Below are 27,936 nucleotides of genomic sequence, written 5' to 3' on the forward strand. Positions count from 1 at the left end.
TCAGTTAAGTAACATTTACGGAGCTGCATGATATTAGATTCTATTCGACTCTCCTACTTGGTTTTTTTTTGCTTCACAGTCACTTTCAAAACTGCCAATGTCCTTTCGAAATCCAGACAAGTTGAAACTGTATTTTTAGTCCTGTTCATGCAGTTTGCAGTGTTAGAGGAGAGGGAGAAAGCATTCCCCATGACTGATGACAACAGCTGAAATGCTATAAATGTTGATCACTCTAGGCAAAACAGTAAATCAGGAATGGGCAATGCAAGCATTTTATTTGTTTAAACTGTCCCATGGCTTGTTCTTGTTTATTTTTCTAGTTTAACTGGGTTGACAGAGTCAGGGAATAAGTAGTGTGCGTTTTATGGTTGTTTTACAACATTGTATCTCCAAGAGTGTAAATAGGACACAGTTTCTCAGCTCTTGGTGTTCCCTTTATTGTAGTTCATCCTTGCATTTAGCATTTTGCACACTGACGTCCTGATTCTGCGTCACAGCAACAGAGGTGTCCCCTGACACTTCCACAGCCTCAGTAACAGATTTTTAAGAGGATGAGGTTTCTGTACTCCAGCAGAGGGGTTGTGTAGAAGTAAAGTGATTCAGAATGAATTATGGAAACTCCGGTTCTACTCCCATGGTTTCCTGTGAGCTGTCACTGTGACTGTGGGTCTCTCCTGGCCTCAGTGTCACCACTTGAACAGGACAGTGGGGTGGCCTCAGAAGGCTTGAAGAGATGAAATTGCAGTTGCCAAAGATCAGTGAAAAATAGTGTCATAGTAAGATGGATATTTATGTAGCTTTTCTTACAGCATCAAAGTTTATACAGTTAATAGGAAGAAATTCCTCCCTGTGAGGGTGGTGAGGCCTCAGCACAGGTTGCCCAGAGATGCTGTGGCTGCCCCATCCCTGGAAGTGTTCAAGGCCAGGTGGGACAGGGCTTGAAGCAACCTAGTCTAGTGGAAGGTGTTCCTGCCCATGGTAGGGGCTTGGAATGAGAAGATCTTTAAGGTCCCTTCCAACCCCAACCATTCTATAGTTCAATGAATATGAATAATTTTCACACAGCTTCTCATAATAAATAATTTCAGTCCAGTTTTGTGCTCAGGTTTGACCACCAGCCCCTTATTTATTGTTGTCCATAGTACTTCAGTTTGGTTGTGGGGTTGTTTCATTTTCTTTTCCTAGAGTGCCAGCTAACTGTTTTTATGAGAGATACGGGCTCGTCTCTGCATTAGCATTTTGAGTCTGAGCTGGGCATTCTCATGAGGCAGCTTTCCTGTTGCTCTTCATTAACTGTGCTTTTCGTTCACATCACAGAGCAGTTCATGAACTGGATGCCTTTCAGATGAAATTAATATAGAAGATTCACTCTAGTAGTGTGCCTGATATGCTCCAACTGTTAATGGGCATTCAGTCTGTGGCACCTGATCAGAAAGTCCTCAGCACCAACTGTTTTGCTGCAGAGATCTGCTTCTGGAACACTCCTTATTAATATAAATGTAGCAGCTTTTGGTGAAAACTAATTAAGGTTGTTTTTCTTCCTATTTTGTGTGCTAAATTAAGATAATAAGAACTTTAGAAACATATACACAGTAATTTGTTCCTTTTGATACCAATTAATTATTGGGTTTAACAACAGAAACAAGACAAATCAATAGCTGGTGTTGTTCTATGAACATGTTTAAATCCAATGCAGACGAGCCCCTTGGAGTTCACTACATACATTATCTACTCAGTTATTGTTTGAAATCATAAAGCAAACAAAAATAGGTGCTTTTTTTCAGGACAATCTGAATATTTTCTTCACATCTTTGTTCTTAGCATTATTTTTACCATTCTCAAGCCAAAATGTAAGGCTGCTATTTGGAAAACAAATGCATTAAATCCTCCACAAATCTGTTCAGGCTTTAATTTTTTTTTTCCTACTGCCAAATACAATGCGAAAGAGAAAAAAAAAAAAGGCAAGTATTAAGTGATGTTGCACAATAATGGTAGCCAGCACAGAAATCAAAAGTAGCTTTTCAGGAAACAAAGAATGATGTCTCAACAGAACACTCCTCAGCACAGGGGGTGAAACTAATGGATCTGGTCATAGGATGTGCACTTTCTCAGCTGGTTTGCAAGAGCACTTCCAGCATTTCAGAGAGCTCATACAGCATCTGGAACTGGAGTACTTCAGATATGGTGTGCTCAGAAAAGCTGTGGCTGATGATACAGTAAAATAACAGTGCTCCTATAAAGAAGAAATGTAAAGTGTGGATTTTACTTTTAGCTCAATCGTTGGGTGTGAAATTGAATTGAGAACTCTCCAAACTATATTAAATCACCCCCTTGGCATTGCCACAGGAACAATTTATTTCATCTTGAAGGAGCCTTTGGTTTCCAGATCAGTGGAGCTAAGCGGGAGGAATGTGCGTCACATTGAGGTAAACAGGGATGTGAGCTGGTTAAAAACAGAAAAGGCAACGCAGCAAAATTCTGTGGCTCTGACATTTGTCAGCCTCTTCCAAAATGTGAATGCATTTCCATTAAGCTTTGGGGCAGATATTATCTCTGTACTTCTTGTTGTGCTGATGAGTTGGAAGCCGAAGGTAAATTTATTTGGTTCAGCTGATTTTTGAAGAGGGAGATCTGTGTTGTTCTGTTCACCAGGATGTTTGCAGTGCTGTCATGCCGTGGTGAGCATGTAATGCAGGAGGTCTGCTGAGGGACGGATGCTTCTTCTGGCCTTAGTCCCAGCATGAGGTGGGACCAGCAAACTTCTTCCAGCTCCTGACCTACTTTTGCCATCAGGGCTCTTTGAGAGATGACAAGTTACAAATGTCTTTACAACATTGTGTAACATCTGTTACACGTGCTCAAAGTCCCTCTCTGGAACAAGACACTGGATCTATAAGCAGTAAGCATTACATCTAATATTTCTGCTGTCAGAATGATTTTGGCACAACGTTGAGGGCAGAACCCTCAACACATCCTTCAGGATCTAAAAGTTCTACACAGATGCCTCCAAACAGCCCCAGTGTGTCATGATAACAAGCAGGATGTGTGAGCCATGGACCAGGCTGTGTTTTGTGGCTGGTGTTCTCCTCTTTAGGGTTGGCTCACTGCAAATTGCAGAGCAACAAGGCCATTTAGCATCACTTCTGGAATACATCACTTCTGGAATACAAACTGCATTCTTTGCATAGTAAAACTTAAAGGTATTAGGCTCCCCTTTATCAGGATTGCAATAGTGCAGGCAAATCAATCTTCATTTTACTGGAGAGAGCAAGATTTAATGCGTTTTGTAACACTCCCCATCTTGAAGTCCAGCCTGAAATTTTTTTTTTGGCTTTACTGTTTCATTTTGTCTTTGGTTCACAATTTACCTGACCTTCACCCTTTGAAAACAAGAGAAAGCCAAGCACAGAACAAGAAACTGAATGAACTGGGATAGCAAACTGAGTTGATTTGTTCATATACTAAGAGAATTGTTCAGTTTTGGAAGATGCTAATTACTGGCACATTTAATGTAAATAAACCCAAGCTCTTTCCAGCCCTATGTCAATGCCCTAATCTAACTTCAGGAAGAGATGAGCAGGGCTTTACACTGAGTTCCAAGTGAGGAACATGCTTTTAGACAATGCAGTAACCAGGAGGTCATTGCAGAGTACTTAGTAATTCTAGTTACCTGACAAAATAGCTAGTGTTCCCTGGTTTTCTCCCCTTTAAAAATGTCTTACATGTAGAAATGTCCTTTCAAAATGTACTCTGGGGAATGACTGGCAGAAAGACACATTTTTCTGCTGCTGTTTCCAGCTGTGAGATTGTATGAGGGATTCCCTTTGGTAACCGAAGAAACTTTGTGCAAACCAACATTCAGACAGCAGTATTCCATGTGAATATTTTATTCAAATAATACCCTGCCCCACTTGTAAGGAGGGAATAGGGAGAACCCACACTCTTAGCTACAGCTACCTACAGTGAAAGGTGAAATAAAAAGCTACAGCCTGGAGACCTGTGCCTTAAGGGGATCTCTGAATGGTAAATTTGTATTTTATTCTCCTGCCATTACTTAAAGGCAGTAAGACAAGCCCATAGGAACTCTCTATTTATCATCATTGGTTTAAAATATTTCCTCTATATACAGCACTCCTGGAATTTTAACTGAGAGTCAGTAGTGGTTTTTCATATGCACTTCCAGAATTTCCCAATGAGTTTCATCCTTTTTAGAAGCAGAGAATTTGATCATTGAAGAGGCTGTTGCTTACACTGGCTACTTGTGGGAGTTCTTGCTTTTAAGGAATTTTCACACATCAGTTGTATCAAGCTGCTTGCTTGTTTTGTGTGGCTCATTAAATAATTGTTAAAAGCACTTCGGGTGAACCCAGTTCTTTTAAGTCTTCATTAGACAAATCAAGATCCCTTTTTTCCTCTCCTTTTGTCTTTAAGAACCACAGAAATGCATCGTGCTCCTCTCTAATATCTCCTTCTTACCCTTTTCATAAAAGTAATTAGGCTTTTTTCTATTTCTGGGCCAATGCCATTTTGGTATGTTACAGGTCTAGTGCTAAATAAGCTTCTCAATTTAAGTCTAAATCTTTTAACAGGAAGTCTTTGTTTAATATCAGCACTGTTGGTTATTTTAATTCTGCTAATCTGTTTCCCTTCACATTATTTATTGATATCCTTATACTCAGATGCAGCAGGAAACCCCTCATACTTTAGGTTCTGTTTCCCAAGGCAGAATCCCAGAACAGTTTGACCTTGAAGGAACCATCTTGTTCCACGCCCTGCCATGGGCAGGGACACCTTCACCTAGACCAGGTTGGTCAGGTCCCTGTCCAGCCTGGCCTTGAACGCTTCCAGGGATGGATATAATCTACGTTTACCTCCTGTGACAGGTTCACAACTTCTCTGATCATCCTTGCAGTCTTTTGTTGCTCTTCCATCTTGCCTCCATCTTCCTTAATGGTGGATGAGAAGAGCCATACACAATATCCAGGCTATTGTAATTACATTACAATATTCTTCATGTGGCGTTGACATATCCCAATCCTGAAATCACTTCAGCTCATAATTTTTAGGCTTCTGTTGTATTAGTTTTGTTAAATGTGTGCCACTTCAGTAACTTTTTTTATCCCCCTAGAAGTAACTGGTGTGCCCATCCTCTTTGCTGTAAACAAGTTCTTAGATTGTTTTTGTTAAAAGGCTCTTCAGTGCACAGCATCCACATGTTTTACCAGGTTCTGTCTTTCTTCTTGTGCCGCATGAGAGCTTTGTAGTGTTGCGTGGCTGTCTGGAAACAGAATACATTCAACTCTGAGATAGGAGTTTATGTCTTACAGGGATATTTATATCCAGTACAGAACTAATTTCAGGAAAAACTAATTTCATAATTGTGAATTATAACCTTTTCCTATTGTGATTAGTTCCTTGGAGTATCTTTTAAATGAATGAACAGGAAAATTAAAATAGGAAAAATGCTTTCTTTATTTGCTTACAAAATTCTAGGAAAAGCATTAGGCTAAAGTTTTAAATCACAGCCATCTCCTAAATCAAATGTGTAGCAAGGGTGATAATGAGTGTAAACGCACTGAATAATAAAATGTAATTTGGGTTCTGAGTTCTGGGGCTCTAATCCAAAGTTTGCTGATGTCTGTGGAAAGGTTTCCATTGATTTGAATTAGGCCTTGGCTTTTGTCCTGAATGAACACAATGCCAGTGGAGCTATTCATGAAAGAAATGTTTGGAAATAAATCACAGGAACTTGCTGTGTCAGAACCCAATTCACTTGCTAATTATGGCTGTCATGTTTTACAGTGCTCATTGTGTCGATACTTTGTCATAGTCCCTCACATGAACTAACCAAATTCAGTCTTAAAAAAATAATTTGCTGCTGCTGCTGTAATTGGAAGGTTGTTTCTGGATCATTACTCGGATGTTTGAAACCTTCTTTAACTTCTAGACTCAACCTGTTTATGCCAACTGTTAACACTTGTTTTATGCCAACGTAGTCTTCTAGATTTACCCCATACAGTGGGATTTGTCCTTGCTCTGAACAGTACTGGTAAATTACAAGTGACTGTCCCATCTCCTCTCCAAATAAGGCAAGCATTTTCATTTCTTATTTGGTAAGTTGTTAATTCATAGAATTATGGAATGGGTAAAGATGGAAAAGACCTTTAAGATCATCAAATTCAACCATAAACCCAGCACTGCTGTGTTGACCACTAATCCGTGTCCCCAAGTGCCACATCCACCTGCCTTTTGAGCACTTCAGGGATGGTGATTCTACCAATTTCCTGGGCAGTCTGTTCCAATGCCTGAAAACCATTTCAGTGAAGAAATTGTTCATAATGTCCAAGCCAAAGCTCCCCTGGCTCAGCTTGAGGCCATGTCCTCTTGTCCTGTCACTTGTTCCCGGAAGCAGAGCCTGATCCTCACCTGGCTGCACCCTCCTGTCAGGGAGTTGTGCAGAGCCAGAAGGTTCCCTCCTTTTCTCCAGGCTGAGCTCATCTCCCTCAGCTCCTCCTCATCAGACTTGTGCTCCAGACCCTTTCCCAGCTCTGTTGTTCTTCTCTGGACTCACTTCAGTACCTCCCTGGAACCTTTATCTGGATCTATTCCCATTAATCTGCTTAGGATACAGGCAACAAACCCTGCATTTTTAATAAGGTGCAATAGGCTCCATATAATGGTGTTAATACTCTCCTTGCTTTACTGGAAATACTTTTCCAAATATACCCAGCATCTCCTTTACCTCCCTATGGCTGCATTTCACTGATCACTGTTACCATGTGATTTACAGGGCCTTGGTCCCAGGTGAGCTTCCATTTAGTGCTAGAAATAGTTTTTAGTCCACAAGGACATGGGTTTGCCCTTGTCTTCAGAGGCTTTTAGGTCCTGTCTGTCACTCCAGCACTCGTTTCTTCCTTGCATGGTGTCTGTTCTCAGCATTGGCTGTATCCTAAATGATAAGCATCAAGCTGGAGTAATCAGCAGCTTTAATTAGTATGGTCCTGCTTTGTGCTAATTTCATTAATTTAGAAAACAAACAAAAAAAGAACTTTGGGAACTGCTAGAGACACTGAGTGATGGGAGCTGACAGAAAGTGACAGGAAAGAACTGGGGAAAGGTGCCCAGTGTTGGGCAAAGCAATAACAAGATGAAGAGAGGGCACAGGGCCCACGAGGGAGAAATGAGAACTTGGTGAAATGAAGGCTGCTCACATTTTCCAGAACATTAATTGGGCCTTACTGAGACATACTTGGGATGGATGAAGACACTTCAAAATCCCAGAAATAAATGAGTAACTCATGACTTTCTACATTTTGACTTTTTAGGAATAGCAACACTGCTGCTTAACTTCGGATGTTTCTTTTTTCACAAGTTTTCAAAGTGCTCTGAAAGTCCAAAGACTTACTTTCTAAAAGCATTTTAAAAGTACCAAATCCTAAAAGCACTTTAAAAGTCCCGAACTGAGAGGATTACGAGTCTTGAATAATTTATCCACAAAACTTGAAAGGGAAGGAATTTGCTTAGGTCTTTAAAATGTATATGATAAATTTTCTTATAGATTGGAATGACTCTGAAAGACTTTTATCCAGATAAGTGCATTCAGCAGATATTAGAAGTCACAGGCAATAGCAATTAAGGCATAAGGCATTTCCTGGGAATTAATATCAAGCTGGGAGGAGTGGGGATGGCTCGAGATACAGCTGAGGGCCATTAACTTCACTTGATGATTAATGACCTCTGCTGAGGTCATTAATATTATCAGCTGAAAATGTAGAAAAATCCAGATGTATGAATCTTTTTAATGGGAGTTGCAGTTTCAGTCAGTGCAGTGGAAGTGTCCCCACTGTGGGTAGACTGCCCTGTATTAATATCAAATAGAGGGCTTGATTTCCCTCCTCCCCACGGCATTTTCAGGAGCATTAATCAAGGCTGGCTCTCTAAAGCTGTGCCAGTATCAAATTGAAAAGCAAGCAGAATAAAGTCCATAGTGCTTCAAAGTTCTCCCAGTGTGGCAATGGCTTCCAGGACTTAATCAGCTGCTTTTACAGTAGTCTATCTCTTCCTTTCAGTGCCTAATGAGAGTGAGTCTCAGTGTAGTCCAGGAATGTGCCCACTGTTCTTGGACCCATGTTTGAAATCGTGTCCTCCCTAATTTTGTGTAATGTCCCTCACCAAGATCTGGGCTCTGGGTTGTGTTACAGAGAGGGCAAGCACACAGCCCTGACTGCTGCATCCATACAGGGAGCATCTCTTTATTATTAAATAGTCAGTTGGAATAGATACTTCTCAGTGTCCAGGTAAGTCCATGTGTGGTTCCTTCCACACTTGGTGAATGATGAATGATTTAATTGCTGACTCGTAGAGAAATTGAGAGCTACACAGGGAAATGTTCACCTTGCTGCTGATTTTTGCCTTATGAGACTTCTGTTATAATACCTTGATCATCTTTTATATATATATGTGTGTGTGTATGTATGTAGGTATGTATGTATGTATATATAAATACCTTGATATCTCTCACAGAAACATATAATAGTTTAGGTTGAAGACCTTTAGGATTAACTGTTAACCCAGCACTGCCAGGTCCCCCACTAATATGTGTTTAAGTTTGTTTACTTCAAGATGCTTTTTAAAAATGTACTGAAGAGGTCTGAAATAGGTGATAAAGATAACATGAAGACATAAGTTTTAATTAGTCACTTTGGTTTTTATTTGGACTATGTTTCTAAATGCTGTGTGAGTCCTACTTTACACAGACACTGGGCCCCTGTTCCTTTCTTTCCCTTCCCCCAGCCCTTTTTCCCTGGTTATCGTGAAGGTTGTGGCATCAAAATTACAGTCAGGATAGGACTGAAATGACTGCTGCTTTTGGCTGACCTTTATACAAATGCCACTAGATGTAGGCTTCTGCTCAGGAAAATGGAATTTTTCAAAAATATAAGCAAGCAGATAAAAAGCATGATTGAGGTGTGAAATGTTGACAATTTGGACATTGGGTGGTAAGACTAGACCTGCTTGTACAAACCTATGCACTTCACACTATTTTGGGGATTGCTGCATGCCTTTAGTCGCCCTCTGCCAAACCACAGAGCTCTTGCCTCTTTTTTCTTTCTTTTTCCTTTTTCATTCCTCCTAAGTATCTCCTGTGGTGAGAGGAAGAGGTGAGTGAGGTCAGGCAGAATGAAATGAAAATCATGAAAGCTTAATAGACCATAGGGAGGTTCCTTTGAGAGGGTGCCACTGATGGAATATCAGTTATGGGGAGGAAGACCACAGAGTTGGCAGTGAATGAAAGGAGATGGGGAACATGTGCCGTGGTGTGTCACAGCCCTGGCTGTGGAACTGGGCTGTTTCCCTATTAAATCCTTAACAAATGTCTCACTCTGGCAGTAGTTACTCCCACGGTGCTGTTAGTGCTCCCTGATGCAGCTGCACTGTGCTTCAGGATGCATTTTTCTTAGAAGTTCCGAATTCTTTGTTTTGCTTGTAAGCTCAAAGGATGAGAACTGAAGTATTGATGAGATTACATCAGTTGCATTTTCTTCTTTATCTTCTGTAGTCTCTACCAGTTATCCACTCTAAGGGAAAAGAAATTGTTTTCCTGGATGAGAAGAAAAGAACTCATATTTTAAAACATGTAAAAATGTGAGGACTTGCAGAGATAGCAAAGGAAGCAGAATCCTGGAATGTTTTGAACTGGAAAGAACCTTAAAGATCATCTCATTCCAATTCCCCTCCATGGGCAGGGACACCTTCCACTAGACCAGGTTGCTCAAAGCTCCATCCAACCTGTCCTTGAACATTTCCAGGGATGGGGCATCCACATCAGGTTATTGCCATTACACATTAGGTTCTTGTAATTATACCAACCCCTGACATAATAGCCCTCAGTGTATATGAAATGGTGTGGCAAATCATCTCACTGGTGCTTCTTTCAGAATAAAGCACTCCTAAAAGCAGGGGCTTTGGTCTGGCTGATTTTTCATCTTGTAAAACTTCAAGTCTTGATTGCAGTAGTTAAAATGCTCAGATCTGATGTGTGACTCACTGGATGGTAGTGAGTGAAATCTGAAATCTGAGTAAACACAAAGGCCGGACTAAATAATAACTGTCCTCTTTCAGCCTCAGCATTTTATGAACCTGTGTTTGTGTGAATGAAAAGTCCTGTGCAAGTGTCAGAATTGATTTAAGGACTTTGGGTTTATCTGATGGTGTGGAACTAGTCCTCTGTGTGCTCACAGCTTGCAGAGAAATCACAGGATCTGAGCCTCCAAGGCTGCCAAGGTGCCTTGAATTTCTGTTCATCTCCAGGTCCATGGATGTGGTAAACTTCAGACTTTTCTTTTACAATGTTAAAATATCCCTGTTTTTGTCATGAGCTTTTGAGCGTGTTTCTACAGCTAAAGATTTTGAAGCCTGAAATTTGTCTTTGGGACAGATCACTGTTTTCAGTTGTCCAATTTGTCTCCAGATGCCTCACAACCCCTCAAAGAAAAAGTGTGTATCTTCTAAATATTCAAATGACAAAACATCCAGAAAAACGTATCATGCAATACTAAATGACCCTGCAGTGCTGTTGTGGAGGTAACCCTCGGTTCCAGCCTTTGTCTGCTGACTGCAGTGTAATTCAGCACAAAGGCTGCTTCTGTGCAGATGAGCCCACAGTTGTCTGGTGTTTTCAGTCATGTGCCCTTTCAGCTTCATTTCATATGTCACTGTCATAGGTTTGCTCAACTTTTATGAGAGGTTCAATAGCTGCTGGGTTCTCAATTTGAAGACTTCTTCCTCAAAACCTTTTGCAGAGTTCAGCACTACCAGACTACTGCTTTCCTTAATTTCTTTTCACAGAGCCTTTATTTGTCTATGGACACCTGTCCCCAAAGGCCACAGGTTGAAACCTCCTGGTTAAACAGTTGTCAAGTTTCCGATTGTTCTTTGACACAGACTGATGTGACAGAGCACGAAATTAATCTTCAGCATTATTTCTTTTTCTTTTGCAGGAGAAATTTGAAGGTTTGTTCCGTGCCTATGATGACTGCGTGACATTCCAGCTGTTCAAAAGCTTCAGGCGTGTGCGGATAAATTTTAGCAGTCCCAAATCAGCTGCTCGTGCCAGAATAGAGCTGCATGAAACACAGTTCAGAGGGAAGAAGTTAAAGTTGTATTTTGCACAGGTAATGAAATCTGGAATCTATTTCTGTGTTAGTGCGTAGCTTTTGTAGAAATATTCTACAGTAACACTGAATAAAACTAATAAGGGTTTCTCCCATGCCCAATCTCTCTGATAAAAGATACTTAAACCTCCTTGTGTTGACTGAGCTGTTCCTGTCCTGAGGGTCTGCAGTAAATTTAAAGGACCGCTTAGGACTAAAGTTGCTCATTCAACATACAGAATTACATATCTTAGAGGTGTTGTCTGTGGGTAACTCTCTTAACTAACCATAAGAATGTCCTAATGTAAAGAATCCAAGTGAATAAAAAAGGTGGGGCTGGATTACTTATTTGGCTGCAGCCCTGAGCCACAGTCAGGCTTCCTTCTGCCTTCTTGGCTTTTCCTTACTATGTACATGAATTACAAATACTGAATTCTCTAAAAGGAATTTACTGAGTCCAAGTCAAAGGAAGAAGGTAGGGGAAGAACAACACTCCCAGCCTGGGGCTGTAGGTGATTATATCCATCTATTGGAGATATTATTTAGTCCAGTTCTCAGCCAAGGGAGAGAGAATGCAGATCTCCCACATCCTGGGCCCCAGCCAGGATACAGAAAGTTGAGGGAGGTTGAGAACCCAACCACCACCTCTTCTGAATGCATTTTAATAAATTGATGTGGTCACTGTGTCTTGTGAGATACCCACTAGTGTTTATGAACAATGTAGGTGTGCTTTGAGCTGCCAGATTGGCCCTTCAGAGGTCTGAGGGTAAGGGCTTGCTCACTTGAAGGTATCAAGCAAGCCCTAGAGGCTGTTAAATTATGAGCCTCTTCATCTTGGTCAGAATAGGAGTTGTTTTGAGCCTAGACAGCAGCAGAACCACAGGAGGATGGGAAACTACAGCTGTGAAAACAACAATATGCTTAACAAGTTAGATGAGCTCAGAAGATCTTTCAATTGGATTTAGGTGTTGAGAATCTGTCTCAATCCCATTTTCTATGCCTTAATCTCCTAAATCTGGCTCTGAATTTTTTTTCTGAAAGGTTTCAAAACCTGCAGTTAAGCGGATCTGAGAATGGTTTCATTCTAACTGCACAATCAAGAGGCTAATTGAAAACCTGGGAGAACCAAGAAAATGTGCACAATAGTGATTAGTCTCCCTATCTAAGATGATTTCCTGCAGAACCATTCTGGTACCTGCACTAGGCTCTCCAGTACACATAGTCTTACAAGAGCTTATTAGTTGTGTCCAGGGAATGAAGGTGTGGAAGCAGCAGTGTCTGCCCTCAGCCAGACTGAATAACCACTTCCAGACCTACAAGTTCTGGGTAACATGGAGTTGAGAGACGCAGACTGGCTCTTTGCAAACCCCAGGAGGTACAGGAGGGTGGCATCTCAGCACCCTGGCATGTTTGCTGTCATGGAAATAGAGTTTATTGCTTCTGTGCTCCAGCTGGTTGTAACCTTGCTCAGATGGTTGCAGTACAATTCATTTATATCAAGGCTTCTTTAACATACTAGAAAAGAGCAGGACTTAAAATAGATCATTTAAGATGGAAATAAAATAAGGACACTCAGTTGCAAATGACTAAGGAAAAACATAGATTCCTTTATCACTTCAACTAAAGAAATAAAATATGTAGAAACGTTTCTGAAGTTACTTATAAGGCCTTGGTGCAGGGGTTACTTGTGTAACATCACATTTACTTAGGCATTTAGACCAGATCACAACAGCACCTTTACAGCCTCAAAATTCTCTGAACTAGCAGCTGTGGCTACCAGAGCTTTGCATTTCTTCTCAGAGAACGTACACAAAAGGCACAGACATTGTAGCTTTGCTGATGTAACAGCCCCACACTGTGCATTTACTGCAGAGGCACCATCTGTAAGGCTGATATGAAATTTATCTCCAGGCCTTCTCTGCTGAGACTGATGCTGAAACCCTGCATTTGGGATAAGAAGGGTATGATTTGAGCAGTCATTCAATTTAGCCATCCTGTGTGGATGAGAAGCTGGGCTTGAGCTGGTAACATGCACTGGCACCCCAAATTCCTGGGCTGCATCACCCACAGCGTGACCAGAAGGTCAAGGCACATGACTCTGATCCAGTGAGATCCCATCTGGAGTCCTGTGTCCAGCACTGGGGTCCCAAACACAGGAAAGGCATGGAGCTTTGGGAGTGAGGCCAGAAGAAGCCACAAAGATGCTCAGAGGGCTGGAGTCCCTCTGCTGTAGAGACAGACTGAGAACTGGGGGTGTTCAGCCTGGAGAAGAGGAAGCTCCAGGGAAACCTCACTGTGGCTTTTCAGTACTTAAAGGGGCTTACAAGAAAGATGGGAATGGACCTTTTAGCAGGGCCTGTTGCGATAGGACAAGGGAAAAATAGTTTTAAACTAAAATAAGGTCATTGTAGACTGGAGGTAAGGAGCAAGTTTTTTACAGTAGGAGTGGTGAAACACTGGCACAGGTTGCCCAGAGAAATTGTGGATGTCCTATCCCTGGAAATTTTCAAGGCCAAGCTGGATGGGGCATGGCAGGAGGGTTAGAGGAAATGACCTTTAAAGGTCCCTTCCAACCCAAACTGTTGTATGATTCTATCCTGTACTAAACAGTGTCTTTGTTATGCTTTAAAGATTCAGACCTCTGAGACAGATGGAGACAAGCTTCATTTGGCACCACCACAGCCTGCAAAGCAGTTTCTCATCTCACCTCCAGCCTCCCCACCTGTGGGGTGGCAACCAATAGATGATGCAACACCTGTCATCAACTACGACCTCCTTTATGCAGTTTCTAAGCTTGGACCAGGTAAGCTTGTGGTCCTTGGTTGAAAACGTGTCAGGAAAAGCAGATGAGCAATATCAGCCTAGATAATAACTGTCGAGGGAGTTGGCATAGAGCCAGAAGCTGCATTAAAACTTGGATTTGAGCTGATGGATGTCACCTGGTTCTTTCCTTCAGAATGAGTTTTGCCGTGTGTAGGCACATGTATGTTATCTGGAGCTTGTGAGATCTGATCGAAGCTTTGCTTACACCATTTATTGTGCTGGGGTTTGTGCCTAGATGAGACAGCTGATGGTTTAGGTGGGGACTGGACAAATGTTTGGCTATGGATGTGAGGAGCTTTTGCTGTACATGACATCTGCTTGGTACTGCTTTCCAAGGTGCAGATTTCTCACAGGCACCTCCACTGGAGTGGAGAGTCTCTCACATTGTTTGTTGAGAGAGAACTACTGTTCCTCAGTCCCAGTGGGATTGCTCTGTTAGGAAGGCTCATTTCCTGATGAAAACTATGCAGGAGGAATGGTGTAAGTTGTAGCCTCCGTTAGCACAGGATAAATGTCAATGGATAATGCATCCAGGCTTTCTTCTGTCTTCCCACCTTTGGCTAATGCCAGGAATTAAAGCTAGCTGGGATTTTCAAGCAATGCTTTCCCTTGGAAAATGCTCATCTGATGAAACCAAAACTTTACATAGGAGAGGGTTACTTTTGATTTAATTAAGTCATCTTTACAAACAGTTTTCTTTCAAAGCTGTTAAAGCATCCTGTTTTAGAACTTTCAAAATGAGAAAGGTTCCAGTTTCAGGTCTAAGCAGTATCATTTACAAATTAATCTAATTTACATTCATAAGCCACAGGGAAAAAATAGCCTATTAAATTATCTTCCTACCAAAATAAAACATTTCAGATCCAATCTAATAACAATTGTGGGGGTGAGCTCATGAAAATTTAGCAGTTTATTTTTGAAATTTTTGTGGGATGAGAGAATTGTTTTCTCCCCAGCTGTACTGGGGATGTTGCTTGCTCGCTCTGGGAGCAGCTTCCAATTGCAGGCATCTTATCATTGGGGCTTTTGTGCAACTGCACCAAAGTAACTCAGAGCTGGAGTGCGTGGGGTGCAGGAAGATGTTTCATGATTAACAAGGTTTGCAGGATTTTCTCCTATCTTTTTCACATGGGATCTCTAATGAGAAAAATGTATATCAGGAGATTCCTATGGTTTATTCCCCTTCAGCAGGAAAGCCCATAGAAAAAGGCAGTCAGGTGTAAGACTTTATACTATATTGCATATTATTATTTCCAGGAGTGATAGTTTGCTTCTAAACTGCTGAATAAAAGAAAAACAATAACCTCCTTTTTTTTTTTTCCCTTTGATGCAGCAGTGTTATAAATGGAAACATGTAAACGAATTCCCAAGCTAGCTGGGTAATAAATCAATTCCTGTTCTGGAGCAGTGGAATGTGAAATATCACTCATTGTCCCACACTCTGGGACAGCATTGCGTGAAGGTCAAATTCACCCAGATTTAAGGAGCCTGCAGGGAGCAATATGAAAAAGCCATTGTGTGCTCTCTTCTTTCTATTTTTAGCACTTGTTAGAGGGATCAATTTTAGTTAACTGCAGCGGCGGGTTTAAAATAGTGTTGCTGTTCTCAGTTGTGCATTTACTATGTTTAGAATTTCATTGAAAAACAAATCCCACTAACACTCATTTCTCAGTATTGCAGCAGTAAAACACTGCTGGACATCAAGTAACATTGGTAGCCTCAGAGAAGTGAGATTTTTTTCATTCAAAAACACAATTTAAAAATGTAACTGGCTTATCAGCTGTCAAAAAATACTCATTTGGCACAGTTGTTTACAGAGCTGTGAATGTTAGAATCTGACTTCCATGTCTTTAACTTATGAGGAATCTTTGCTGTAATAAATGCAGTGATTTGGTAAAATAACCATCTGAGGACTAAGAAAACTCATTAGAGCTTCTAAATAGTGAACAGTGTCTTGTATGCCCTCAGCATGAGTTTTACTGTCCTACTTCAGTAGCACCACTTGGACACAGACCCATGCTCCTTTCCAATTCCCTGAATCCAGGTCATCTCCTGTCACAGTATGGTGCCATAATCATCACAGGTGCAAAATTAGAGACGAAAACTGTTCCTGGGGGCAAAGTGTTGGGAGATTTGCTCCAGAGTATAAGGAATATGCTGGAAGTGAGTTAAAGATTTGCTGTGTGCCATCAGTTTTGAGACAAGTGTTCTTGCTGCAGCAGTGACAGGCTGGCATCTCGGAGATCTAATGGAACAGATTTCTTTCTGTACTCAAAAGGAAGCTGGTTTTTGGCTCCTTCCCATGAATTTGAGATCAGTGAGGGTGCATTTACTCCTTAGGGAAGATAGTGGCATATTTAATTAAGTTCCTGGATGATTGATGTATATTCTCACTTTCTGCAGATGCAGAAATTAGGCTTTAAATGAGGCATGAACAGAGTGCTGTAGATCAGTCAGAGCCAGGAACCGTGACTTCCTGGTGCTGACCTCCAGCCTACAATCTTCTCGAAATATTGCAAATAAGGGAGTGTACTTGTTAATCTGTTTGATAGAAAACACTTCCACTGTCAAGAGAACTTCCAGTCGTTTGAAATGCTGATGAAGATGTGAAGGCATCAGGGCCAAGACTAGAGAACAGATTGGTAGGTTGCAAGCATTCCTGTAGGAAAAAGTTAGCTCCAAGTTAGGCCAGGTGAGGATACAACCTGGACCGGACAGGCAAACAACCAAGCAACCACCCCACCTTGCAAATATATTTTATATGAGAAACATTCGCAAGGTAGAGGGAGAGAGAGTCGCCAGCTCCAGGCTGTATCTACAGCAGAGCTGCTCCTCTCAAACGAAAGGCAGCTGTTTGCCATTTATTAGTGCAGTGATTTACAAACCATCCTCTTGGCACTAGAATATGCTCTTTCTTTTCTGGTCCTTCCCTCTCCGTATCCACTCCCCAACCTGTCCATACATGCCCTCCTTCCTCCACTGCGTCTTTCTTCACAACAGACTGCCCTGTACCCCTTCATTTCTAACTCTGCACTCCAGAATGTCTTTTCCCCAGGATCCCAGGTGCCACCCTGGCTTCCCCTTGTCGGCCTCAACCCCTCACAACCCCTGCTGCCCACACTGTGGTTACCCAGAGAAATTGCTTTTCTCCCATAAGTTTGATTCACAGATCACAGCTGCACTGATGGGATCTGCACCATACAGTAACACCCAGCACAGGTCAGGGTGCTGAGCACTTTATTTGTTCCATGCATTCTCTTGTGCAGTTTTGCACTGTATCAGTGGCCACTTGCCTCCACAGCTTCAGGCACTGTTGGAAAAGCAGTGCAGGGCAACATGTCCAGTAGCCCTTACAGACAAGTCTACACCAGTTGCACTCCTCTTCATGTTACACAACCCCTTATCAGCATTCCAGCAGGCTTTGCACCTCAGGCTACTCCTCCAGGTCTTGCACAATACATTTTTCACATTATGAAAGCACCATTCTGAAGTGTCACACATGGTGACTCTTGAGTCCACAGTGGGACTGTGGGACACAGTCCTCTTGGGACACAGAAGAGACCTGGCAGCTGTCTGTGCCACTTGGCTGTTGGCTCTTGGTTTCATTTTTGTCTCTGAGCAGTTCAGAAGTAGCTGTTCCTGCCATGCTCTAGCTGGGCTTCTTGAGGAGGATGCGCAGCACCTGCCCCTGCTCTGCCCCGGGTTTGGCTCACCCTTCCCTAGGGAAGGGGAGAACAGGCGAGAGCAAGACCCTGCCCAGGAAATGCCATACACAGGGATTTCAAAGAGTCTCTCAAGGCAGATTTTCTGTGCTCATGTGTTTTCAAACTCTTGTGTTTGTCATCACTGATTCAAAGGAAATCCTAAATATTTCATATGACTCCCAGGAAGGATTAAAAGAGGATGGAGGGGCAAACAAATGGTGATAGATAAAACTTTTCATCTCTGTCCTTCCTCTCCCTGCTGTTCTGTGGCTGCTTTTTCCCTTCCCTCCTTTTACCAGGGGCAGGGTACCGGGGAGCTGCTGGATGGAGAAAATTCTTCTTCTGGTTGGGAGAGGAGGATGCCCTGCTCCTGCAGTATCAGTCATGGGATTCCAGGGAGCAGTTCCTCTGCTTTGCTGTGGCAGATCCATGTTGTAGAGGTGTTCTGTGGAGGTATTTTGTGGGATGGGCTGTAGCTCTTCTGTCACAAACAAAGGACTTCCTATTATTTGCACCCTGGTATTTGTAAAGCCCTTAGATGAAGGGACTGTAAGGGGAAGGTATTTTTATGATGCTAATGCCACATTTACACGGAATGGGCAGCTCTGAAATCATTAACCTTTGCTCATGAGATTGATTTAGGGATGAGATAGCTACACATTAAAATTAGCATTTATTCATTATTCTTTATGTATATGAATATCAACTTTGCTGGACAAATGGGCCCTGTTAGACAGGAGCTGCAACATCAATAAAAGGTCACAGTACTGACTCACAAAGGGATAGAAAATCCTATACGATTATTTTTAATTTTGAAATACCGTAAGTTGCTTCTGTGGTCATCTTTCTTGTGTCACCCGAGGCTGTGGGTTTACTCCTGGCTCATGTGGTCACAAAAGGTTGGGCTCAGTGACACAAAAGCAGCTGTGCTCATTGTTAAGCGGGGAAACTTCAAATTCTTACTGTTTTTCTTCAGCAAAGCAAATGGATAAAGAGGAACATCACTGCTATTTTCAGGGGTTTATCAGAAAGTTTTTTGGACAAATCTGTGTAGTGGAGGTGCCACAGCTGAATTCTTCCCTGAAGGCAGAGGTTATGTTTGAGTATATTGGATAAAGTTTGTGATATTTTTCTGAGTAAATTTATGTGAGTTGCCACTGTTAGCTTATGTGAAGGTTTAAACTTTTTATTAAAGGATAGAGATAGGCTGGAGGAGAAAGACCCCTCTCCCCAAGAATCCTTTGGCTTAGGTAGCCTGTAAGAATTCTCCAGGCAAGCAGAAGCAGGAGCATGGATCAGTGTAAGGCCTGAGAACACAGAGACATGCTGAATGAGACATGCTGAATGTCAGAGACAGCTGAATGAGGTCACTGGACAAATGCTGGGATGGTTTTAGTTACAGAAATTGGTGAGTCTTACCTGTGTTAACCCCACATGCTGCTCACAGCTTGGGACAACCTAGGTCTTGTAAACATAAATCCACTGACTCAGCCATTACTTCAGTAGCTGAACTGCTACAGACTTAGTTTTGGTTTGTTTTTTTTTTTTCTGGAGGTGTTAAGAGAAAAGAAAAAAAATACAGAAAAAAGGCAGAAGGGAAGGGCTAATCTGGCTGTATCTACTGGATTTTTATTTCATGCTTATCACCTCAGTGTTTTTCCGCAAACAGTGATTATGTTTGGAACAAGATACAGCGGTACAAAAGTCCCACAGTTCCTGTTGCCCTGTTCCTAACTCAGCCATGAAAAGGTTTTGTGGTGTTTGAGCCACAGCTCTGCCGGCATGAATAATGCTGAGTACAGAACAGAGTCTGCAGCTCATTTGTGCTCAGAAATAACTGTATGCCTTAAAAACCTAATTTATGAGTGCATCACATTTTGGTTTGCAAAGTGACATTAATTGCTGCTGCAGTTACTTGCGCCAGAGGCATCTGAATATTTTTCCTTGCATCTGTACTTATTTCCACTGTTCTTTTTCAGTGGAAAGAGTCCTTCTGGGAGGGATTTGAGCAGTAAAAGAATGTGGCATTTGAACTGGGATTATTACCTTTTAAGAGGGCAGTGAATCTGATTTCCTTGGCGTTGCTGGTGTGGGAGGACAGGCCGGCGCTGCGTGTGCGCAGCACTGCGGAGCTGCCCGTGGTGACAGTGACCAATGCAGCCCTCGGTGCTGGCTGGTGGCACTGACGTCAGCCCAGAGCTGAGAAATTAGCTGAGGCCCACAGGGAAAAATGGGCAAAGAAAAACCATATAATTCCTCAATGCAGCACAACCAAGCTATTTCTCTTTTTATATTTTAGCCTATCAGCAAGACCTGTAATGCTTTGCTCGATTTGGATTCAGAGGAAAGGTTGCCAAAAATAGAGCAGTTAAATGTCAACATTAATGGTATCACAGCAGTAAAATATTTCTCACAGCAAGATGCCTGACTTATAGCTATTATTCACTAGTTGCCTCCTTATTTTTAGGCAAAAATACAGCGTGTCCTCTAGTCTCAAGCCACCCAGGCTTATTTGGACCAGGAATTTGTCAGCACAAACAGCATGTGAGCACAGTCCCAGAGCTGTACGTGCTAATGCAGGGCCAAACCTGCAAGCTCTTCCTCACATGAATTACTCTGCCACAAAGTGGCTAACAAATAAAACTCCAGATTAGTCCCACAAGCAAGCCACAAGTGCTTTGAGACAGGGCCTGCTATTTGCTTCCATGGTGCAACACCTGGCACTTCTGGGTTCTGCCAGTGGCGCAGCATTTAGGAGCCACTGCACTACAGAGGCAATCTGGTATGGCTGGGGCCTCACCTTCCTCATCTCAGAAGATTTTGCAGACAATGTTTTTTTCTTAAAAGTCTTAAATTAATTCCTTGCAATTTAATGACCAATACCTACTTGTATCCCATGTCCAATCCAGAATATGTATAGTGCCAGCAGGCTCAATTCAGGACTGAAAGTCCTATGTCCGATCCTTTGTTTGCTTGTGGACTTTGCAGGTAACCACCCATGCTCGTGTGGGCCATTCACTTAAGAGTTGAACTTGATGATCCTTGTGGGTCCTTTCCAATTCAGAACATATTCTGTGAAAAAGAAAAAAAAAAAAGCCATGTTCATCAGAGGAGTACTGTGTTGAGACTTAAACAAGGAAGAAAATATAATGTACTGTTTAGGCGTTCAGCCTGCTCTAGTGAGCGTTTATAGACTGCTCTGGAATCACATCTGCAGAAACAAAATTTGTTGCAGCTCCAGCTAAAGAGCTTTGAAACTCAAAATCCATCTGGAGCAGAGATATGTGGGTTTTTTATTTCTGGAGAAATTAGATTAAGTGTTGAAATACGTCTGTGGGCTTTAAATGGGACTGAAGGAACGCCACAGCAAAAATATAGAACAACCCCAACCTAACAGGTGTGAAATGACTTCAGACCAAAGGTTGGATAGGTTGGGTTCCAGTTCCTCTTTTTAACCGTGAACTTCTGTGTTCTTTCTCCTCTGCGTACTTTGTGGGTTTATCTCAGTGCTGTTAGCCACCAATATTGGTGCCAAACACCATTATAGACAAGAGAGTGTGTGTATTTTACCGTGCCTTACACACCTCTGATCAAACTGCCTCCTGGGGCAGGATCCCCAGGATGTGTTGTGGTAGCTGACAGAGTCCAGCTGTGCTGGTGCTCACCTGTATTTAGGAGCAGCACACACTCACCTCCCTGTCCAGGTGTGGAGTCTGTTCTGCAGTCCAGAAGTGTCACAGGCTGTGTTGCTACTTAGATTGCCATCTTTTGACGTGATTGCTTTTCTCTGCTTCCAGGAGAGAAATACGAGCTGCATGCAGGAACAGAGTCCACTCCCAGTGTGGTAGTGCACGTCTGTGACAGCGACATGGAAGATGACGAGGACCCAAAGAATTCTCCAAAGCCAAAAATCATTCAAACTCGACGCCCCGGTGTGCCACCACCTGTATCTAACTGAGCCTCTCCCGCAGAAGCAGCACTTCTCTCTCCTCCAGCACAGCTCTTGGTTTTTGTTTGCTTTGTTCTGTTGAAAGGCAGCCTTTGCCTTCTGAGCACCGGGACATTAAGGTCATTGAAACCCCTTCTCAGTAATCAAGCCTCTGTAACAAAAGGGCTAGGAAAATGATCTTTGTACCTGTAACCATATCACACACCAACTGATAGATCTAGCTGGAAAGGACAAAACAAGGCTGAGGAAACAAGGGAGGGTTTCAGTCTGAGGATCTTTTCACAGCTATAATTTGCATGCTGAAACACCACTACCAGAGCTACCATTTGGGTGGGAATTAGGCCGATATCAGGCTTGATATTCAAACTCCCAGGATTGCTACTGCCCTTTATCGAGCAGCCTGCTCCTCTGCCCTCCTCACTTCCCAACAGACCTTAGTCTTTTCCCTTTTCACTCTTTTTTAAGGGGGTAGGTGTGTTGTTTTTACTCCACTAGCAGCTTGGTGGCCTTTTCACCCCCCCAGAATTTTCTGTAAGGGATACTATCTTTAAAACATTTTGAGAAACAACAGAAAACAACTCTATTCCACCAACAGCTGTAGGGAATGGTGGTCTGAAATGGTGACAGGGATGTGAGATGGAGTTCTCTGGGCTGAGGGGAGAGGCAGCAGCTGCTGGGGGGTCTGGTGTCTGTCAGTCCTTCTGTCTGAGGAGGAGGGAGCCAGAATATCAATAGGGATTGTCAGTTTATCTTCCATCAGGGGATGAGTGGTGCTTCTCTCCGGGTCTGCAGAAGAGGATCTGACTGACTGCTCATGTAAGATGGGATTCCTTGCTCCTGTCATAGCTGTACGTTCCAGTAATGATACAGGCTGAATGCTTTCCTAGTGGTGTGGTGAACAGCCCTGAAACTGTCAGTAATTACTTGCACATCTCTAATATTCAGCCCTTTTCCCTCCCCACTTCCTGTGCTTCAAAGCCCTTCTTGAGCTGTCTGCAGTTTGGGTTTGTGGAGGTGAGCAGAGGTTAGTTAAAAATTCTTTTTTTTTTGTCTTTTTTTAGGCCAAAGAAAACAGGACCATAATTACACACTTGAAATTAGACTGCATGCAACTGAATCCTCTTTTTCACCCTGTCCTGCATGTTTCTTTCACTTGCAATATATACTGGGTTACAAAAACTGTTCTGTGTTTGCATCATGGCTGACAGCAGACAGATCCCAGACTCCCTGTCTGGCAGACCTTCCATGATGATTTATTTTTTTAATGCATACTTGTCATTTTGAGAACATATTTTCTAGACATTTGAGCTCAGATTTTGCATATATTTAAGCATGCGCTTAATTTATGCACATGAGTAGTTCCACTAAAATTAATACTGCAGAAACCAAGCATATGTGTAAGGTATGGTGGGATTTTTAAGCTAATTAGCTGCAGCTGTACTCCCCAAAGTGACTATAAAATGGCACAGTGAGCTTCCACAGTTTAAAATCCTTTACAGCTTAAAATAAGTAAATACATTTTGGAAGCTTTTTCTAGGATCTGAAAAGTCAGTTTAGGTTCTGTAATCAAGATTCTTGTCATAAAACCTAATGATCTGGTTTCTGAGGGAGGGTTCCATCACACCCTTAATTAGCAGCGAAGCTACAAAGCTTCAGCAGAGTCCAAGTCCCCCTTGCAGGGGTCTTGGCTCTGCAGCACTTCCAGGACAACAGGCATGTTGCTCTGTCAGTGAGGACAGGAGATGGCATTCCCAGCAGGCCTGGTGAGGACGTCTGGGAATGAGGACTTGTCATTCTCACATAGTTCATGGTCTTGACCACCACAGCCTCCTGATATTCCTGATGAGATGTAGTTCTTTACTCAGCACAGTTCTGTAATGTGGTAATTGTTACTGGATTATGGGCATCATTGTGTGCGTATTACACTGATAGAATACTGCTCATTAAATACAGCACAGACTGAACAGAAAATCGGGCTTTAGTATCCTCGTGATATCTGTGTAAAGTTTTCTTAAAGTAACTCCTTAGAGGTGTCACTTAATTATTTTTTCAGTGATACATTTTAAATTGTCTTAAGGAAACAAATTGTCACTCAGGTCACAGCCCTAGGAATGTATCCTGCTGAAAACACCATCCTAGGCCGCAAATGGTATTCCAGGAGTAGCACCACTGGCTTTTTTGAGAACACACCCAGAGCTGATGTCCCTGGGGTTTAGCCCAGTATAAACAGGGACAGTAAGATTTAAACACATAAACAATCAGAGATAATCACCAATGGATTTTTTTACAGGCAAGGCTGTAGGAGGTCACATCTTGTCCTTGCATCCATGTTCTCAAACTTCGGAGAGATGAGGTTCTGAACTAAGGACTTTGGCCTCAAATGATGTAAAATTGTACTGCAAATTAAAGGACTGGACCTTAAATGTTCTTCCCTCAAAGTGCATTTTCAAACATTTAAAATGAGGCCCTGTTCAGTGACTGCTCTGTGCTTTGTAAAGCTGTGTGGTACTACCCTGGAGGCAGCAGGACACGGCTCATTGCTTGAAGCACAGAGATAGAAACACAATTACAAACCTGAAAATTCAAAGCAGCCTCTATGGTCAAAGCTTATATATCACCTGTACGTGATAAAATAATGGTCATCATTAAAAAAAAAGTGTTTCAGGTATTATGGAATAATGTCCCTATCATCAAAGTATCAGCATTTGGGACTCATGAGAGAAGCTGGTATTTTACTAAAGGCTGGTTCTTGCCTGACATGGAAGGAAGGCTTCCTTCAAAAAATGCTGACTATCTGAAACGGGAAGTGTCCTATTCAGTACATCACAGGCAGAGCCCCTACTCATTTGAGTGTGAATTTGCTTTTCTGTAGCTTCTCCAGGGTCATTCGCTCCAGCTTGCACTTCTCACAGGGCTATCAGTGAGTTCTCTCATGCTGGAACCCTGGAAGAATGAAGCCTCAGTGTTACATTGTGGCTCCTGAGGCACAGTGGCACAGCCCACATAATTTTAATTTCCTCCCCAACGCAGGAGCTGGCCGGAGTGGCTGGAGGTGATGCCCTGGGGCCTCTGTTGGGTGGGCATGGCTCCTGCTGCTCCTTGGAAATTAAAAGAAGGAAATCAGGGGAGTACAGCTGCTGTTTCTGTTGCCTGCTGCCTGTTTGTCCTTTCTGGGTTCTTCAGATATGAAATTGACATTTTAATGACTTCCTCAGTATAGTTTGAAGCATGAAAACATTTCCAGTGCATGGAGAAAGTGTATTTTGGAATCTGCTCTTTTGGAACAAAACAACAAATTTCTGTGGCCTTGATTTTTGTAATTAAGACAAGGTAATGCAAACTCCCCCCTTCCTAACATACACAGACACACTCCAGTAAACTTTGTTTTCAGCCAAGAAAATATGGCAAGAGTATCCCTTCCTCAACCACAGCAAGACTACAGCCACAGTTACTGTAAAATGTTTTAGGTTATAAAAATTCTCCCCCTGCATAAATTGTGTAGCATCAATTTGATCCTAAATTGGGTGAGAGGGGTGGATTGGTTTTATTTTGGTCTTTTCCACCTGTCTCCCATTCAGCAACACTGAAGAAGCTTTCAGCAAAAATACAGATTGTTGTTTGTACCAAGTAATGGACTGAACTCCTGGCAGGATGCAATTCCAGTGGTTTGTCTGAGCACTGTCACAGATGCCACGAGCATTTCCATTGTATTGTACATAACTTTTGGAATATTCTATTTAGTCATATTTTATAGGAGTATTAAAAAGCTACTGGCTAATTAATCACTTTTACACTTGTATAATTCAGAGCTTAGTTTAAAATAATAAATATGGCAAACAGTATTCTTGTGTTCTGCTTGCATTGGCGTTTGGAAAAGCAACATTTAAAGAGTTAAACTATATCAATAAACTGAGTAGTGTGTTGTGTACCCCTGGTAGAATTGAAAATGCTTAAATGTGTGACATAGGCCAAACTCTGTTTCAGTAGAAATTAAGGGGAAAACAGCCTTCTTGTTGGCAGGATATGCCATGTTCCATTTTAAGCTGCTGCAGTTTCACAGTCATGTGAACTTGCTCTGGTTTGCTGTGGATTTGGCTCAGTGTACCCAAAAAAAGCTGCAGTGCAGTCACTGGTGAGCAAAAGCTCGGCACGTCCCAGCCCCTCAGCATGGTTCTCCCCGGGCTTTTATAATCATGGGTGATGCAGTGGCCATGAATGCTCGGACAAGAACATGGCATCCAGCTGCCAGCTAGGCTGGGGAAAGAGTTCTGTTAACATTCATTATTACAAAAAATTGAAACTAATGTGTCTTGCATCAGTTTGTACTGGGTCTTGCAAAGGATTGGAAACTGGGAGATGAGTTTGCTGATAACTGTCCTGTGAAATTCTGATATCGAATTGCTCAGATCTGGATTGGGAAAAAAAATGATTTGTTTTTCTTTTTCTGTGTGCCTGGCATAAAAACTTTGTTTCTCAAAGGATGATTGTTCATGCTTCTGAAAATTAGATCTGCTTAAGAAGTCTCATTGGAGATGTAAATTCTGAGCTCCTTAATTTCTTTGGAAAGAACAGGCCTTAACCTCTGTGTTTTAATTAGAAAAACTAGTAATAGTGAACTTCTTCTGGGGTTCTTTTTACCTCTTCTAGAGGTGAAATGCAGGAGGCCTAGTTTATTCTTCACTTTGAGCACCAAAAGAGCTTCCCCCACCACAGTGAGTTTCTTCATCTACCCAACTGAAATGCTGTGTTTGCGACATGCCGGCTGTGGCTCTTCCATCATGCTTGGCACTGGACACAGCACTGGGAAATGAGCTTCAGGGCTTCAGCTGTGGGTAGCAGAGAGCTGTGTATCCCACAGGATCAGACTGATCACAGTCACAGCACTTTCAGATCCTCTAAAGAACCTTTACTGAATTTAGTTTTGGTCCTTCTTTAGTGGCAAACACTTCATCACTAAACTTTTGCTGTTTCAGGCTTTCTCTCACATACCAGTGTAAATGTAAGAGCTTTGCATTTCCTTGATTCCCTTTTGGCTAAGAAATCACATTTAGTTCTGGTTTATCAAAAAGCAAAACCAGGTATGGAATAGAATCCCAGCTCTCATTTATACTCAGCATCATGCAATGTTCTTGAATAACTAGTTACACTAGCAAAAGCCTCAAATACTGCTTTTCCTGGTTTAACCCATCTTCTGGGGGAGTACAGCAGCTTTCAATATTCCAGGCTCCTTTTAAAAGGAGATGTTTTTCTAACAGTAGCTATGCTCTTTTCTTTGAATACATGTAGACTGCAGCATTCAGGGGTAAAATGACAAAGGAGGAAGTGCTGTAAAAGCTCTTTCCCACAGGTCTATTTGAAGTGTGGAGTGTATTTTCTTTGGCTTGGAGGGAAGGGAAGGCAGCACTGTTAGAGGCAGAACAGCAGCAGCCCTCTGGATGGAAGAGCAGGAACCCTGAATGCCCCCACTGCAGAGATGCTCAGAAAACTTTAAAAACCAGCCTGAACTCTCTCTCCCCTTCTGTCAGTTCGTTCAGTCACTACACAGAGATTCTGGGGCTGCAGCAAGAGTCATCTTAATACAGGATTGTGTCCTGATGCAGCGGCTACAAAGTCTAGATAGGGACATTTGTTAGGGAGATTCTTGCTGGAGTAAGGCTGGGAAAGCTGTGAAGTGTGAGCAGCCTTGAAGTTAATGAAAAGTGAAGATATTCAGAACCTTAAAACAGACTTCAGGATTCAGATTTGAATCAGGGGCTTCCTCATTTGCAACACTTGAGAGTATCCAGCAAGAAGGATTAAACTTCTCTATTATTCTCACCAGAAAATCAGCCTTCTTTTAACAAATTGTTGTAACCAATCATTTATCTAGTGCAAGAAAGTTGTGTCTACATTAGTGTCACACAGTTGTGTTCTCTTCACTGTTGGGTTAATGAAGGTAAATGTTCTGAATCCATTTTAGAGCAGAGTTCTTGTACAGAAACTTCGGAAAGAAATGCCATCTGTAAGGACTGGTGGATCCTTAAGTGTCAGTTTGGCAAGTTGTCCTTCTGTGGGTAGCTGCAGAAATATTTCGTGTATGTTGTTGTAGATTTAAAAGCATTACTCATGGTTTCATTCAAGTGTCTGCATTTCTGACACGGATGTGACATATCTGTATATATTATAAATCAATACTATTTTTAACCACATATTTTGTACAAATATTCACATTAGCTCTGTACTTCAATGAAAATCTATTATGGTATTAAACATTTTGGTGGAATTAGCAAACTTCTTGTCCGTGCTTTGCTTTCATTTTATAACAGTG

At 42.1% G+C, this 27,936-nt stretch overlaps 1 protein-coding gene across 3 annotated transcripts in view; it reads left to right on the plus strand.

Annotated features, from left to right (window-relative positions):
* Nucleotides 1-27,899, plus strand: part of RCAN2 (regulator of calcineurin 2) — an 85,658-nt gene extending 57,759 nt beyond the window's left edge. For all 3 annotated transcript variants that reach the window (XM_069011756.1, XM_069011755.1, XM_069011757.1), the window contains 3 exons: nucleotides 11,001-11,174; nucleotides 13,785-13,956; nucleotides 21,478-27,899. In XM_069011756.1, coding sequence (XP_068867857.1) covers nucleotides 11,001-11,174; nucleotides 13,785-13,956; nucleotides 21,478-21,638 — 507 coding nt within the window. In that variant the 3' untranslated portion in view covers nucleotides 21,639-27,899. The remainder of the gene's footprint in view (nucleotides 1-11,000; nucleotides 11,175-13,784; nucleotides 13,957-21,477) is intronic.
* The last annotated feature ends 37 nt before the right edge of the window (nucleotides 27,900-27,936 follow it).

This window comes from Aphelocoma coerulescens, chromosome 3, assembly GCF_041296385.1.
Source record: "Aphelocoma coerulescens isolate FSJ_1873_10779 chromosome 3, UR_Acoe_1.0, whole genome shotgun sequence".
Taxonomy (NCBI): Eukaryota; Metazoa; Chordata; class Aves; order Passeriformes; family Corvidae; genus Aphelocoma; species Aphelocoma coerulescens.